Below are 16,335 nucleotides of genomic sequence, written 5' to 3' on the forward strand. Positions count from 1 at the left end.
TCATTGTTCAAAGCTTTCCTACTTATTGACTTCAAAGTTGCATTATACTTAAATAACATAAAAACATACAAAAATGTTCTGTTAGGTTAAATTTTTAATGTGAATCTATTTTTCAAATAAATATATGTAAAACTATTTTAGTATGTCCAAATACATTTGATTTACAGTATATATTTATTATGAAATATTTTTCATGATCATTAAAGTTCAGAGCTCAGTGTTTGACTCATTAATTCATAGATTAGCAGATCAGACTTTCCCATCACATCATTTTATTTTCTCGCTGCATTATAAGTTGCTTTGTTGTTCCACTCTATAGTTTTCTATTGACATGTCTTCCCCAAAGATCCTTCTTCAGAGTCTGAGAGGTGGGAACCTTGAAGAAGAGACCTACACTTTTCAGCCATTAGGTTTTCTTCTCTATACGTGTGGTTAAACTTAACAACTTCTCTCTAGTCCCTTCTGTTTCATGTTGAACATCAAAAAGACACTAGTTTCTTGTTGATTCATGAACTCTATTTGAGGAAATACCTCTAGAAAATAAGCTGATAATTTAGTCCAGTTTTAGATTCTTTTCCACAAGTACAAACGGGAGAATTAAGGTAATGACAGTATCTAGCTAAGAATCACTTGTATTTAAAATGCTGGCTAATAGGAAGATGAACATTTCTTTTTTGGTACAAATATATTTGGTGTATATATGCAAAGCTAGAGAACAAAGACTTTAACTTTTTAAGTTACAATACATCATTCCTTAATTAGAATTACAATGGATGTTTAAGGCACTGTTTCTAGGTTCCTAAATGCCAAGAGCTGTGCCTTATCAGATCACTAATTATATTTATTCCTTATTGCCTGTTCAGTTACTCTGAGTATATTTGTAAATTTGCTTTTTCAGAATGCGGAAATCAGAAAAAGAGAAAATCGACACATAGCGCTTATATGTATCAACATTTTTGTAAATTTGTTATTTCAACTGTACTTAGTTTACCTGAAACGTATTGTGCAAGCTTAACCCCTTATAGATAAACAATACTATCAGCAGGGGAGGCAGGGGGGAAAAACCTACTTTAAACTTCTTTGAAAATTGGCTTTGTACAGAGTAGAAGGAAGAGTAGTAGTTTTAATTAAATACTTCCAAGTGGTGGTAAAACAAAGTGTTAGGAGTAAGGACAATGGCTAAGTCCTCTAGCATACCACACCACCACCACCGAATCTCCCTGGAATCTATTTTAAAGACCTGAAATTGTACCATTACAGAGTTCTTTTTTGATCTTACAGCTTTGGCCTGTGCTAAAATGCAAAAACACCAGAAGCATAATGGTCAGAATTTTTAGAGAATGTAGATTTTGATACAGCCAAAGATGTGAAAAACCTGAGGGTTCCAGGATCAGGAGATTGAAAGTAGACTGCTTTCAGAGGGAGAAAAGTCAAAGAGATAGTAGGATAAGAAAGTCTTACAGGTAGTTCTGGATTCTTTGTGACTTTGCCTGAGGCCACACATTTTTTCCTAGTAGCTGAGAAAGGACCTTGGATGTGAAACATAAGTGCTTAATGTAGTAACAATCCTCTGTACAGACATAAGTACCATTCTTACTGTATTCCTGTTTCTAGTATTTGTACGAATATGTTGGAGCTAAACTGCCCATTAACTCACCTAAGTATAAATCTTCAGTGTTCAAACCTGAGTGTCTGGGCACTAAGTTATTTCTTTTTTTAATTGGGATATACCAATATTCTACTAAGAATTATTTGAAATAGAGGTTACGAAAAGAAAATCTGTGGCATTTATTTAACCTCAATATGTCTGTTTAATCTTTCTTTTATACTATACCAGGCATAGTTTACCTACTAGCCTTTTCAGATAAAATGTGACAAAGTTTGTATAGTGTGGAGATAGACACTAATACATACATCTAAAAAAAAAAACTTTATTCTAACAAAGGAATAATTATTTTTTAAAATAAAAAGGAAATAATTTGTACCTCCACAAATAAAATATAAACTTATCTACCCTAAGGTAGAAGGTTTTTAAGGAATATCATGTTTTAGTGAAATTAGTTTTATTTCTAAAAGTATTTAAAATGAATAGTAACTTCCATTATTAATCAACTGCAATGATGAATTTTGATTTGGATTCCATGAAAATCACTCATGGAATTATAGCCAAATAAGCAAAAGCATACAATTCAACTTCATGCTCACAGAGCAATTTCATTAGTACATTTCATGAAATTTGGCAGCTTTTTTGTTAAATTCCTGATTTCTCAAACATTTTGCAATAGAACTTAAAGACTTAAAGATATCTTAGTCAAATAATATAAGCAGATTTAACCTGGAATTGAAGTCTGTTGTCATCTGCACCCATTTATATTATAGTAGAGATGTTTTGCCTGAGGTAGAATCTTTTATTCTAATACAGCAAACCAGGGATTCCTTGCTTTCTGAGAGCTGTTTTTAAAACCAGTCCTTAGTAGCACCCTCTACAAACATCCTGGATTTTGGTAAGCATGGTGATTGCTTATAGTCAAGTTCTTTCAATTCGATGAAAAAAATCCCAGGGAATTATGGGTAAGCCTGAAGGTATATTTTTTGATATTTGTTTAAGTTAGCATGCTTAGGTCACAGGTTTGCATGGGTGGTGTCATTTTCTTCTTACAAGAGATGTATGGGAGAATTGGCTGGACACTGACAAGAATGTTGATTGAAATCATCACTGAGAATCAGCAACTTTTTAATACATTTAGGGACCCACCTTTTTGGTGAGAAGCTTCTCAGAAATAATCACTAAAATTAGTGCTTGGATTCAGTGTACTGATACACATTTCATTAAACACATTTTCATATAAAATAACATCAAGCTTGTATCATTAGAATTGTTCCTAAACTGTATTCTAATCCATAAATCTCTTATATGGATGTGATAGTTTCTGGTGTGGTTTTGTGCTTTTCTTTTTAAATTTTATTGCTTAGCATTACCTTGATGCCATTTTTACAGGACATTTAAATTAAATACATTTGAACAGAAAAAGAAGTGGAAGGCAAGTAGTCATAGTAGTTGATTTTGTCTCAACTGGTGTAACAACTGAAAAACACTAATTGATTATGTTACATTTCAAATGCATACACATATGAATGGTTGAAGTCATTCTGTAAAAATCAGAAAACATAAGCAATAATAAAATTTATTTAATATGAAAGTTATGGGTTGGGATGACTGAAAAAAACCATTAGTAGCAAAGTTTCTATGTCTCTGAGAGCTTTGTTTTGAAAGCATGTTTTGTAGAGGAAGATAACTAATATTAGATATGACACTACAGAAGAAAATAAGTTTTACCTAAAAATGTAATCATGCTGACTGGGAGACAGAAACAATTATATGTTTTACATGCTCAAATTAGTAAATAGCTGCAAGCAGTTGTCACATCAAATTTTTGTTCACCAAAGTTTAAGCAAATTAATTAAAGGATCTAAATCACATTTGTGTTTTTCAGCCAAATGCTTTCAAAATGTTAAATTATTTTGTAGTTTATTCTTTAGCTTCCTATTCTTTAGTTAATATCCTAAAAATGATGTTTACTATGAATTGAAAAAATTGGAAGTCCAGTTTTAATGTTGCAGTTTAACTATGCCAATAAGACTGGACATCATAAGAATAAATATACTAGTGGTAGTCTCAGTACAATGCACAAATATTGATGATTAAGTCAAAAAAGCCATTTTGTAATCCAGCTCTATAAAGTCTGTATTAGTTGTATATTGTGTAACTGCATACATATTTTTATGCACGTACATCTATTTTTAACCTATATAGATACAGTTTTCTGATCAAATCTGTGGTCGGAAAAAAATGTTTTTTTTCTTTGTAGTCTGATAGGAAAGGGAAGATTACATGCTTTAAAAAGAAGACTCAAATCTTTTGTATTTATAAATTTGGATTCTAGAAAAAGCTGTGAAAGAACTAAGAGGGGGAGTATTTTGAATACATGTGTTTTTCTTGCTTAGGTTCTTTTCAAATAATTTTCTACTTAAGAGAAGCTTACCCAGGAAAAATTACACCCAACATTTTTTCAAGTTAGATCTAACATTGTTTATATGATTGAGAGACTTACAAGATTGTATGCAACGTCTTGCCTCCCAAAATCCAGAATACATTTTCTCTGGAGCATTTGTTTAGATAGTTCAGAGTTGCTAACGTAAAACAATATTCTGGTACTTGTATTGAGAATTATAATAAAAATGTGTTTGAACTGAGTAAGGACTTGTGTGAATGTTCTATGCTAAAATAATGGGGTATTGTGATCCACTTGAGTCTGTAAGCACAAGCGTGAATAAAATAAATGGCCAGGTTTTATACTTGATGTAATCGTTCATATTTCAATGAGTATTTTCCCCCTGGAAGGCAAAGCAAACTCTTTGTGATCTTTCCATTAGTGAATTTTAGAGATAACTACCTAATGTGTAATACACTGTTTAAATCTTTAACATTGAGGCTGTGTTTATGTTATTGGCTTCACTCAAGACTTTATATAGCTCTATGAAAGCTGGGTCACTTACCAGAGGAGCAACTTAAGATATGCTTACCAAGAGTTGTTGAAATGTAAAATGTTTCAAGTAAAACCTTTAACATCAAATGTAGTTTCTTAAGTATAAGTGTTCTTTTCTCATAGACTTTAAGACCATAGGATTTTACTGTAGGTAAAACATAGGTACCTTCCAGATGCGCTCATTTACCTGAGATACGTTAAAATTGGGGACACAAGGAAAAGACCCGGGCCATCAGAGTATTTATAGTGAGATTTCAGTAATCCCTTACAAAAGCTGAAAAATTTATTTTACAATAATCACAGTTTTCCAATGATGTTTAAACTGGATGAGTAGGATATTCTTACTAAAGTCATCACTCGTGATTCAGGAAAATTTGTGCCGTACCGTATTGTGGGATACAATTTGAAGGTATTTATATAGTTCAAATTGACAATTAAAAATGTATGTGTACGTTTTACCTAATAGATTTCTGAGTCCTGTTGACAGTAGTAAGTTATCATTAATTGACCTAAGGTTATAAATGTATATTTGAAGAGATGCATATGATAATTTTATTTAAGAATTGGATATTTTAAGAGATTCATGCCAGTGCCCCCCAAAATCTATCATAGACTTTTTTAGAAGAGTAATAAGATATATGCAAAATATGTTTCCCTGTTGGAGCCTCGCTGAATTTGTAGAAGGAAAGCTTTATGTCAGTAGGACCATTTAAATATGAAAAATAAACTTTATGAAAAGGGCCTTCCAGGAAATAGACCCATTTGAATAGAAGCCAAAATGAATCCATGTCATACTTGATTGCATATCTTCATGGATCAAGTTAGACTGAAGCTTCATGCTTACTTGAGTAACAAGATGCAGTCTTAAAACACCCTTATATGTTATCCATAAGTGATGATAGTTCTTAATTGTCTTCCAATGCAGATCTTACCAGTATAAGAAAAAGAATCAAAATGACCAGATGGTAAAATTTAAAAATATTGCCCTTTATTTCTACTCTTTTTCCTTAAATTGGAAATTCTTTACAGTACAATGGTAACTACTTTTCTTATACTATATTATGGATAAGTAATTAAAGGTAAATGTTGCCAAGTTAGGAGAAACTATCCTTCTGTATTATTATACTCACATCTTTAGGTATTTTTTCTGAAAGGAAGGAATATGTCTATTAAATTTTGGATTAAATGCTGAGAGAACTCCCTTTTTGATTTGAGGGAAGCTGTATTTGTTACATCTTTTGTATTTTCACATACTTAAATGGTTATTGGTAGTAGGTGTAATTTTAATGTCACTTGTTACAACTAGAAATTTCTCACTGATAATTTCACCTAATAGCATCATTTATTCTGTGCTTGATTTAGTCACATTTTACCTACCTTTCTAATGTTCTTTAATGCCTTTTTCATTCTTTTAGTCATTTAATTTTGTACCCTTTCAATTCTTGTCCAAAGTTGGAACATTTTTAAGAGATTTTAATTTTAAACTATCACAGAGACTTCCTTTTGGGTTAAGTAGGTATTTCCATTTTCCCATGAAGCTTCTATTTTACCATACTTTATTTTTCCATTGCTTAATGTCTTTTTGTAAATGAGATTCTCAAGAATAATCTCTACTTTTTAGCTTGGATTAGCTTGACAAAAATAGTACTATTGGTAGACAAAAATATACTGAATATATTTAATATTTACCATGTGTTTTACTTGGTACAAGGCATACTAATTAACTGGGTGATATCTACACGATAAAACAATTGAAATGTTTTATATGAATAAAACAACTAGCCAGTGGAGTTAAACAAGAGAATTGACTAGTTTCTCTTTTCTCTGAAAGAGCAAGTTGTTTTTTCCAGCCACTTCAATTAATTGAACCAGCTGGGACAATCAAACCTGTTATCTATTTAAGTATATCTAAGAGTCTTACTCTTCTATGTTTTTGCCAATTTAGCTATTAATGTTAACTGAGGACCTTAATAGCAACTCCTTGCTGAAAACAGAAACCTAGAGAAGTTAGCAATTTGAAGGACATTGACGTGGCTAATATTTAAATTTCCTGAAAGGGGAAAAGCACAAGTATGCTAAATAGACAATCGTAGTAATAGAATAAAATATTTTGTTGGTCCTTACCTCACACTTCAGAGGTACTTAAAATATTCTGGTAACCATTGACTACTACTTCTCCTTTTTTTTTTTCTTCCTTCCTCTTTGGGGAGGGCAGGGAGAGGTACATACCAAGAAAAATTATCTTTAGTTCTATAGATGGTAAAATAAAAAGGAAAGAAGTCTTCAAAACAGTAGCAGTGACCCTAAAAAAGAGGAAAGAGAATAAAATTTTAAGCTGATTATTTTTTAATGCTCATTTTTTAAGTTTACTTGTAGTATTAGGTTAGTTTAAAATAAGAGTAATATTAGAGCATTTAAAAAACATACTGAATATAAGTTTTTCCCTCACAGTGCATCTGTTATAGAAAGTTTTGGAATATAATGTACTGTGTAATGAATGTTTTCTTTACATTTCTATAATGATGAAATTTTCGTCAGACTTACTGTTCAGTATCATGTGTATTTAACACCAAAATGTCCTGAAAGAGAGAAAACGGTTATAAGCAGAGTCACATCACAGGGTCTAAACACTTGATCTCAAGAATCTATTACTCAAAGATCTGTTGTAGAGGCACGTAATACATCCTTAGAATATAATTCTTTATTTCCTCAGGTTTCGTGGTGTTCATCTGTGCAGGTAACTCCTGATTACCTATTAATCTCAGTATTTCCCATTGCCAGGATTTTTGTTTCTAAAAGAAACGCATAGTTTGATTGGACACTACACCAAAATCAGCATAAACATAATAGTGTTTACTGTGTGTGTTTAAAATAAATCAAAATTCCTCAACATGTAAACTTTGTTTTTTTTTTACATCATATGAAATAGAATATTATAGAGTCCCAAAATAAATTATCAATTATTTTTCCCTTCTCTCTCTCTTTAATTTCTATTTCACATAGATTAAAAGTTAACCGTCATTTTGGCAGGATGTGTGATTTCAAGCTATTAAGGTGAGCTGTGTAAAAAGGAAGGTCTAAAACCGTGAACTGAGTCATAAATTATGTAGCCTGCCCCAGTGACCTACATTGTACATTGTATTTATGCTTGGCTTTTTGAGCAAATTTTGTTTATCTGTACAAAAGTATTGTCATAATATAAAATAGTTGTACTATGCCATATTTTGAGTGCCCAGCATACGTGTTAAAATAATAGAACTGTGGATCTATATAGATATGCCAAAGGTGTTTTCATACTGGCTAAAATGGCAACATCTTGTCATGTGAAGATAACAGTTTCATTCTGTGATCATTATTTTTGTGTTTGCGATTGCATTGAAATTCTTGTTTTTATTATGTTATTGTATATGTAGCTAATCGGTAAGATCTGTAAGATAAACGTGAAAATTTGTGAATTTTAATTTCACTTTAGAATAATTTCTCAAACCACAGTATCATTTCCAAATGCTGTGAAGCTTAGGATTGGGAATGCTCTTAAATTAATGCATCCTGATGTATTGCTTAATTCAGTATATAGAGTATCTTAATTTTTTTAAAAACTTATTTAATTCTTAAATGCAGGCATGAAAATGAGATCTATAGGTATGCAACTGAAGATTATTTTAAAGAATGATATATGTGTAATATGCCTATGGAAAGTGAAATGATTATGTCACACTAATCACCATACTTTTGAAGATGTACCATAAAATGACTTTGAGAAGACAGTTGTGTTTACATTTACACAGAAAGTACACTTTCCTAGAAAATACTCTCTCATATTAACTTTTCATACTCCATTTTTGTAACCTTTTCTGAGAATCTTTGACATTCTACTAACTTAGGAGTATGGTATATCTTTTTTGGGAAAAGATCTGAAGTATCTTTCTTGTGTATCAATCAGGATGTGAGTGAACTAATTCTTCTGAAAGTTACTCTTTATTATCTTTCTTTCAAAGGTAGGATTCTAACAAAGCAAATTTAATGTAAAAGAGTTTCTGACTGTGAGATAAATCTTCCCATTACGAAACACTACATGGTACTATTACCTTACAAATAGTTACGTGGTTATGCTGTACAATAAGGTGAGTTAGGAACTAAGTGAATACCTCTAAAGTAATAAATTATTTGTTTTTGGAAATTCAAAGGACTATTCATGTGCTAAATAACATGCTTCTTGATTTCAGCCAAGTTCAAAAACTTTGCAGAAATAGATCATTTTAAAATGATAACTATGTGTCATTGTTGTTGTTGTTGTTTTGTGTGTTGTTTGTGTGTGTATGTATTTTCTTTTTCATTTTAACCAGCCTCTTATACCTAGAAGTCCCACAAGCAGCGTTGCCACGCCTTCCAGCACCATCAGTACGCCCACCAAAAGGGACAGCTCTGCCCTCCAGGATCTCTACATTCCCCCTCCTCCTGCAGAACCCTATATTCCCAGGTATACAACTAACCTAACTGCTTGTAAACTGTGAAGTAAATCCTCAAGGAACACCTGGAATACTTTCTCAGTTAAGAATTTTGAACACATTCTGGAAAATTATTGTATGATACAGACTGCACTCTAGTTAATAACAATAGCAGTAACTAATTTGTATTAAACACAATATACAGTAAATAGCCTATAAGCATTATCTCATATAATAGGAAATAATATGAAACTAATATAAAATAGCAACTAGGATTATTTTAGTAAGTAAAAAATAAGTCAGGCTCTTTATCTAAGAAGCCCCAGAAAATCTCAGGTTCCTTTGAAGCATTCATACTTTTTTTCTAAAAGAGAAACTTATGGATAACTTTTATGCCTTCTTAAATGTATGCAATGAGGGAGGTATATTTTTTCTTGAATGATGATGAGGGAGTGTTTTTTCCCCCTACTACCTCTGTATCTACAATTTATACTTGATTTGTTCATTAATATTTCTTTCAGAAAGTAGAGAGAGTTTGCAAGAGCATGAGTTACCTTTAAAGTCTATTTTCAGATTTTTGGAGGCTGTATCTCCACTTTACATTCCAAACTCCTATTTGAAATTCCTGGCAGGTGGAAGAATATAACTTTGCCGTCACGCATTCTGTCCAAAAGCATTCTGATTTCCAGCCTTGTGGAATACAAAAATTATGGAAAAGGGCCAGCACTAAATGGAGATAATTAATACCAATCACAAAGTATTTGATTCACATTTTAAATTGGTTGTGCAGTCATTCAAAAACAATAATTTAGCATCTCTTGTTTTCAAGCTATAAGTAACATTAAATTTCTTCATTAAATAAGACAACCAAAATTCCTTAATTAATTTTTATTATTTACTTCAGTACATCTGATGTTTCGTTCTGTTGGATATGATCGTTCTGACATTTTACGATCTCAATGCTGCGTGACAACAGGCATGTGTGCAAACACTATGTTGTCATCCAGTAAAAAAAAACTAGTCAATATTGTCAACATTTTAGTTCTTGTTTTTGAGAATTGAATGTAGTTGTGAGAACATGGTTTGTGAGAAGATATAATTTACTAAGCTGGCATTTCACAGATCTTTCTAATATATAATTTCAGTCTTATGTTAGTTTATAATCAGATGTACAAATCTATCCAAAAATCTTAGTCAAATACAAGTTGCATTTTAATTTTTTTGAGGTAGTGTCAGACTTTCTGAATGATGAAGGAGAGTGTTTTATTGCATGAAGAGCAATAAAGGCATGTGTGTTTCAAGTAGGAAATGACTCATTTTTGGTTTGTTTTCATTTTAATTGGAAAGATTTTTATTTCAGTGCAAATGATCATTTAAATAGGCCTTATTCTTCAGAGGGCTCCATATACAGACAAACATCAGAAAATTATTTTCAGCAAATCTCTGCAGTTTTTTAATGTCCTTTCTTTGTCTCTTGGGTAGGGAGGAATTTGTAATAAAGAAAGTGTTTCCGTGACAAAAAGTATTTAAAATGCACTTCAGAAGACAGGAGTAAAAGGACCCAGTTCTGTCCTCTGAGTGTGCTGCAGATATGATTACAGCAATATAATGAAGTCAGTACAAAGCTTAAACTTGCTATTTAAAAATATAGGAGAATGTAAGAGGTTGAAGTATCAACATAGTCGTACTTGTTTTATTAGTATTGCTTGAAAGCTCCATACTTGTCAGTAAAATTCATAATCAGAGTATATTATCTCTCATTTTAGTTCTTAGTGATTCTTAGTCTAGTGTGTAATTTAAGAGCATATTTTAAAATCACATTATTAGTTACCCAGTCACAGAATTGTTTGATACAGCATAGTTAGACCAATACATGCATCAAAGTCCCTTTGTAGAATAGCCTTGTGTGAATTACCTGCATTTTCTGGTTTGACTTAAAATTATAGTCATAAAAATTTTTACATATGTCATTCTTTTATAGATACAGTCATGGCACTTTTTTACCCATTTTCTCATTTTGTGGATGAATGTGGTTCACCTAATTTAACTCATCTGAACATTTCTTTTTTCCTATATTAATTTTTTTATGTAGACAGCATTTTAGTGATAATTTAAATTGTAAGTAAGAAAAATTTTCTCATCTTAAAAACGGTAGGACTAGTCAAATTAGGTAGAAGTCTTTTCATGTGATTATAATTCTTTTAACACATTTATTCCAGAAAAAAAAATGTGATTGTGAAAGTGATTTTTTCAGGGGGAGGGTATAATTGCCCCCCCCAAAAAAATTTTAAAAACCCCAAAACAAAAAAAATTGACTTTTTCTCTAAAAGAGAAAACAGTCATGTGTGTGAAGTGAGTAAAATTTGGTCAGTTTTTTACTGTATGTCTTACTATAGGCAATTTCATTATCAATATACAGTGAATTTTTTTTACTTAACCAAATTTCTTTTTCTGTCATGAAAATCAATAATTTGTAGGTCTTTGCACAACTGTGAAGTTTAAGTACACTAATTTCTCTTATTAATTTTACTATGAGCCATTAAGTATAAAGAAAGTTCACTAAAGCAGTGCTCTAACTTCTCATCTGTTCCCTTAAATCCTTTTTAGAGCAAAAGCATAGGTTTATTATATACATGTATAGATGTACAACATTAAGAAAGGTTTTTAAAAAGTTTTACAGCCGAATAAATTAATACGTTGAGTTATTCAGGGGCTCATGATGTGAGTACATGTACATACAGGCACAGACACAAATGTGCACACACTTACATATATAACACATGTATCAGTTCATTCTAATGCAAAGTTTGTTTTTGGTTTGTACTTTTCTTAGTCCAACTTTATTTAATGTATTCCATATAGACATGTCTAATAAATCTTCCTCATTGATGTAAGGCCCTGCTTTCATATCATTATAGTAAGCAATGCCAGCCCTTCCCATTTTCTGCCACGGGGTGTATACATATAAATAAAGCATGGTGAATTAACTAGGGCTGAATCACCCTCTGATCTCAGCTGCATTAACATTTATGTCACAGCCCTGATAGAAATGTCTGCCTGTTTATACATAGGCATAACTTTACTCCAATACCTCAAGTTCATTAGGGCTGTTTCCAAGTTAGTTGCAGTGTCAATTTCTTTTTGCTAGAGGACTAACAGTAACAAGTACTAGGCAATTTGTTCAGGAAAAGTTTTTAGCTAGCCAAAAATAAAGTTCTGCCTGGATTTTGTATCATTTTCTTTGTGTTGCTGAAGAACTAACTTTTATAGTTACAACTTGGTAATAAGCCGTAGTTTTATTTAAAAAAAATAAGAGTGAATGGCAGTGTAAATGGCAGCCTCACTTTGTAATTAGTTAAGTACATAAGACAGCTTGCTGATTCAGTCCAGAGAATGTTTTTTACTGCTTTTGACATAATTCAAATAATAAGAATAAAGTTCTCTTCATTTGTACAAGCCCAATCTAGACATTTGCGTACCAGTACAGAAGTGTAGTATACTATAGTATAAAAATATAGTATTTTTGCTGAGCTGAAGCTAGAATTAACATTAGTTTTATAAGCTCATCTCCATCTGAAAAGACTCAATACGTCAATTAAAAATGTTATTTTCATCCCTCTTGCTATAATCAGTTTATTCTGTGGATTTAAGAATTCAGTCTTGGCACTTGTCATAAAATTAAATTATATCTGGTTTGATAGCATTCATGGCACTGTTTAGTATAGAACTGGATTTAAGAACTAGGAAGAAATAAAGTTAATGATACACAAGAAATGTTGCATTTACATTCATAGTCATGTTCTAGAACATGAGCTTTTCTAACAGAAATTTCATAGCCAGTCAGTGAAATTATTGTAAAATAAACAAGGTTGATCTTAACCAATCCTAAGTGGAATATTTCTACCAAAATTCCACTCTTATGGGCCCAATCCCCTGGGTTGTGTGAGTAATCCTATGTGGGAGTAACAGTTTTAGGGATCCCATAAATTACTAGATTTTTCTCCTCAGAATCCTTCAGAAGAAAAAAATTAATTTGCCATCACCTTAAATCTCATTCTTAAACTCTGTATATGATTAGGTTTCTCCACCCTCTCCACAGGAAGTGTTGCTGATGTATAATGAAATTTTGATACTTCCATTTAGAATGAGCTCCATGAATGTATCTTTTTTACTATTAAATAAGATACGTAAAGTTTAGATACTGAGAGTAATTATTTTCATTAAGGTGTATTTTAAATTAATAACAAGCTGTTAGAAATTCTTACAATATCAGTTTGTATAGTGCTGATTTGGTTCTTAAGCTCACATTACCTTCACAGAGGTGGTAGTTCTTAAACACATCTTTGTTTTTAAGCAGTGCAGATATTGTTGTGAATGAATTAGGTAAACTGGCAGAAGAATGGTATGTCATTAGCATTGTTAACATTATGCCTATTGTCTTGAGTACTAAAAGCAATTAACATGCTGAGATGATTTCTTTTATATGACATAGTATGGTGAAAATGGACTAGAGCACAATTTAGAAGATCCACAGCCCATGTCTAGCTGTGTAACCTTTAGACAAGTCATTTAACCTCTTTGAGCCTTTGCATTTTTTCTGGAAAAATAGGAAAAATTAAAAATTGCTCTATAAACCTCCAAGTTTGGAAATATCAGAAAATATCTTATATGGGAAGGATATTATTACTGTTTGAGACCCTCTCTGCCATTTTACCACCCTCACACTTTCCTACATCCTTCTCCTTTACCCTTTCTTTAGAGATGAAAAAGGAAACCTTCCTTGTGAAGACCTCAGAGGACATATGGTGGGCAAGCCAGTACATAAAGGATCTGAATCTCCAAATTCATTTCTGGATCAGGAATATCGAAAGAGGTTTAATATTGTTGAAGAAGATGCTGTCTTATATTGCTATGAATATGAAAAGGGAAGATCAAGTAGTCAAGGAAGACGAGAAAGCACCCCAACTTATGGTAAGAGTTCTTCTCTCATGTTGATATAAGAACATATGTCTGGCATGGGAATCTTAACTTCTTTTCCTAGACTTTTGGGTTGTGGAAATTACTTGATAGCTTTTGAATCTTTATAATCTATCTGTGTCTGTCATGTGCTTCCAAGTGGAATCTCAACAATATGAGGCATATCATTAAAAATTATTCTAACTTTTCCCAAGATAAGCAAGAATAGTAGGTAACATTTTAGCTCATTAATGATTTTTCAAAACCTTTTTGAATCACATGTAATTTTGTGTATCAGGTGTTGCCAAATTGGAATAGTTCAAGGGGTTCCCCCAGTTTTTTTAGTGAATACTTACTGTTGATATGACTTATTTAAAATAAAATTTCCTTATATCTAATGTATTAAAAATATTTAGATGGATTTTTCGAAGGAAAATCTCATCTCAATTTTTATTTTTTGTAAGAAGCTGCAAAATTTGAGTGGATTTTAAATAGGAAGGACATACTATATCTAAAGCAAAGATGGGCCTAGAGCTACCGTGTCACAGAATTTTTTATCTTTAACTCCTGTTTTTCCATGCATGACCAAGAAAGTAACCCAGTCACAAATACTTTAAATTGACATAGTGTAGCCGAAAGATTTGCAGATACAGTTGCCTAAAGTAGTAAAACCTATGGACCTATTGCAAGAGTGCATGGATTTAATTGGAATTCTGTGCTTATTCCTTTTCAGTTTGTGGGGAGGGACAGGATCCTTGCTGATTAGTCCAGACTCATTCAGTGGGAGCTGAGCAGAAGGAAAGTTGTTTTTTAGCTTTCTCTTTCCGCCTGCCTCCCTTACTTGTCCACCGTGGTCATGTGCCTCCCTCCTGTGGTCCCAAAAGATTGGTCATCATGTACCTTATTACCCATGCCTTATTTCCCCACAGCTCTTTGGTAATAGTTATGTATGAAAAGTTTTGACCAAAATGACCCTAAAGAATAGGAACCATACATGTCTTGTTTTGTGTCATTCTCTGTACATGTGCTGTTTTATCATAAGTAATGATATTTTTTAGCATAGCTCAACTGTTGTACTACTCTGGTGGCGCTTATGTTGAACTGTCATAAGTGAAGGCATTTGCACCTTTGCTTTTCTCCGCTATTACATTGTAAACCTCTGCAGTATGGAGGCCTGCCATCTTTGTTATCTCTGCCTCTGCTCCATCACACAAGGTTTTTATTTTTGTTCACTCCTTCTACAAGCACTTATTGACTACCTATTGTTGGATAGGCAGTAATGTATATCAACTCTTCTTTTTTATGTCCCAGGATTTTCTGGCTATTTTCTACTTGTGTTGAAGTAAATAAGAATGTTTAATTTAAGGGGAAATTATAATCATCAGATGAAGTTGATTATTAATAACTTTATAAAAATAGCTTATAGGGTCTTAGTTAAATGTCTATGAATTGTTAGTTCCTTCAGACTACAGTTTGAAGCACGTAGTGCTGTCATGTTCCACAAATCATATCTCTTCCAATAAGATAGATTACTATTTAAATTTTAGAGAATTTAGATATCCTATAGATACTTGATATATTTTTATAAAACAAGTTAGGAGAAAAGAAATATATATATGTATATATATGTTTAAAAGAAAGCCAAGGAAGTTTAAAAAGTACTTTACTTTTGATCCTGAAGGTTTTTTTTTTTAACTTTTGTACTTGAAATATAGTTTGAGCCTTCGATAGAGATACTTATAGATACTTCAGTGTAGATTTCCTAGCACACCTTGAAAGTTGTTCCAGGTAACTAGCAGTTAAATATATTTACCTTTTTTAAATCAGATCTTAAGTAGTAAAACCTACCTGTCACATACATGAATCTGTGGCCATAATTTTCCCAAAGATTAATTCATTTGTTAACCTCATTCAGCTACTATTTGTTGTGTACATAAAGTCAGCCAGGCACTGAAGATGTAAAGATGAATAAAATGTAAATCCTCTGTGGAATGCAGTCATACCCCAGAGGGAAAAAACAAAGAGATGCAGTGCAGCCACTTTAGATAAGTAGGATGGTGTGAACAAAGTGCTCCAGTAGCCCAGGAGCTGAGGCTCCAGAGTCTTCTTGGGAAGTCACATCAATGCTGAGTTTATGCTGAGTTTTAAATGATGAATACTCATCAACTGGGATTTCTAAATGCTAGTTATCCCCACCAAATACCTGGCACCTTCTCAAACCTTCATCTAAAATCTAAGCGTTAAGTTAAATCTCCAAGTCTCCCTAAAGGCCCCAATACGAATAACTTCAAACCTTAGAAAGCAAGAATGGATAACAACTTCTTTATTTAACCTATAAAATGGTCCCATCACATGGAACCCCAAGTGTGACAGCATTCTCTTGG

At 32.2% G+C, this 16,335-nt stretch overlaps 1 protein-coding gene across 1 annotated transcript in view; it reads left to right on the plus strand.

The window, feature by feature from the left end:
• CNKSR2 (connector enhancer of kinase suppressor of Ras 2) overlaps nucleotides 1-16,335 on the plus strand; it is a 239,101-nt gene that overhangs the window by 130,670 nt on the left and 92,096 nt on the right. The window contains exons 10-11 of the mRNA XM_006212994.4: nucleotides 8,894-9,027; nucleotides 13,755-13,966. Of these exons, the coding sequence (XP_006213056.1) occupies nucleotides 8,894-9,027; nucleotides 13,755-13,966 (346 nt within the window). The remainder of the gene's footprint in view (nucleotides 1-8,893; nucleotides 9,028-13,754; nucleotides 13,967-16,335) is intronic.

This window comes from Vicugna pacos, chromosome X, assembly GCF_048564905.1.
Source record: "Vicugna pacos chromosome X, VicPac4, whole genome shotgun sequence".
NCBI classification, from domain to species: Eukaryota; Metazoa; Chordata; class Mammalia; order Artiodactyla; family Camelidae; genus Vicugna; species Vicugna pacos.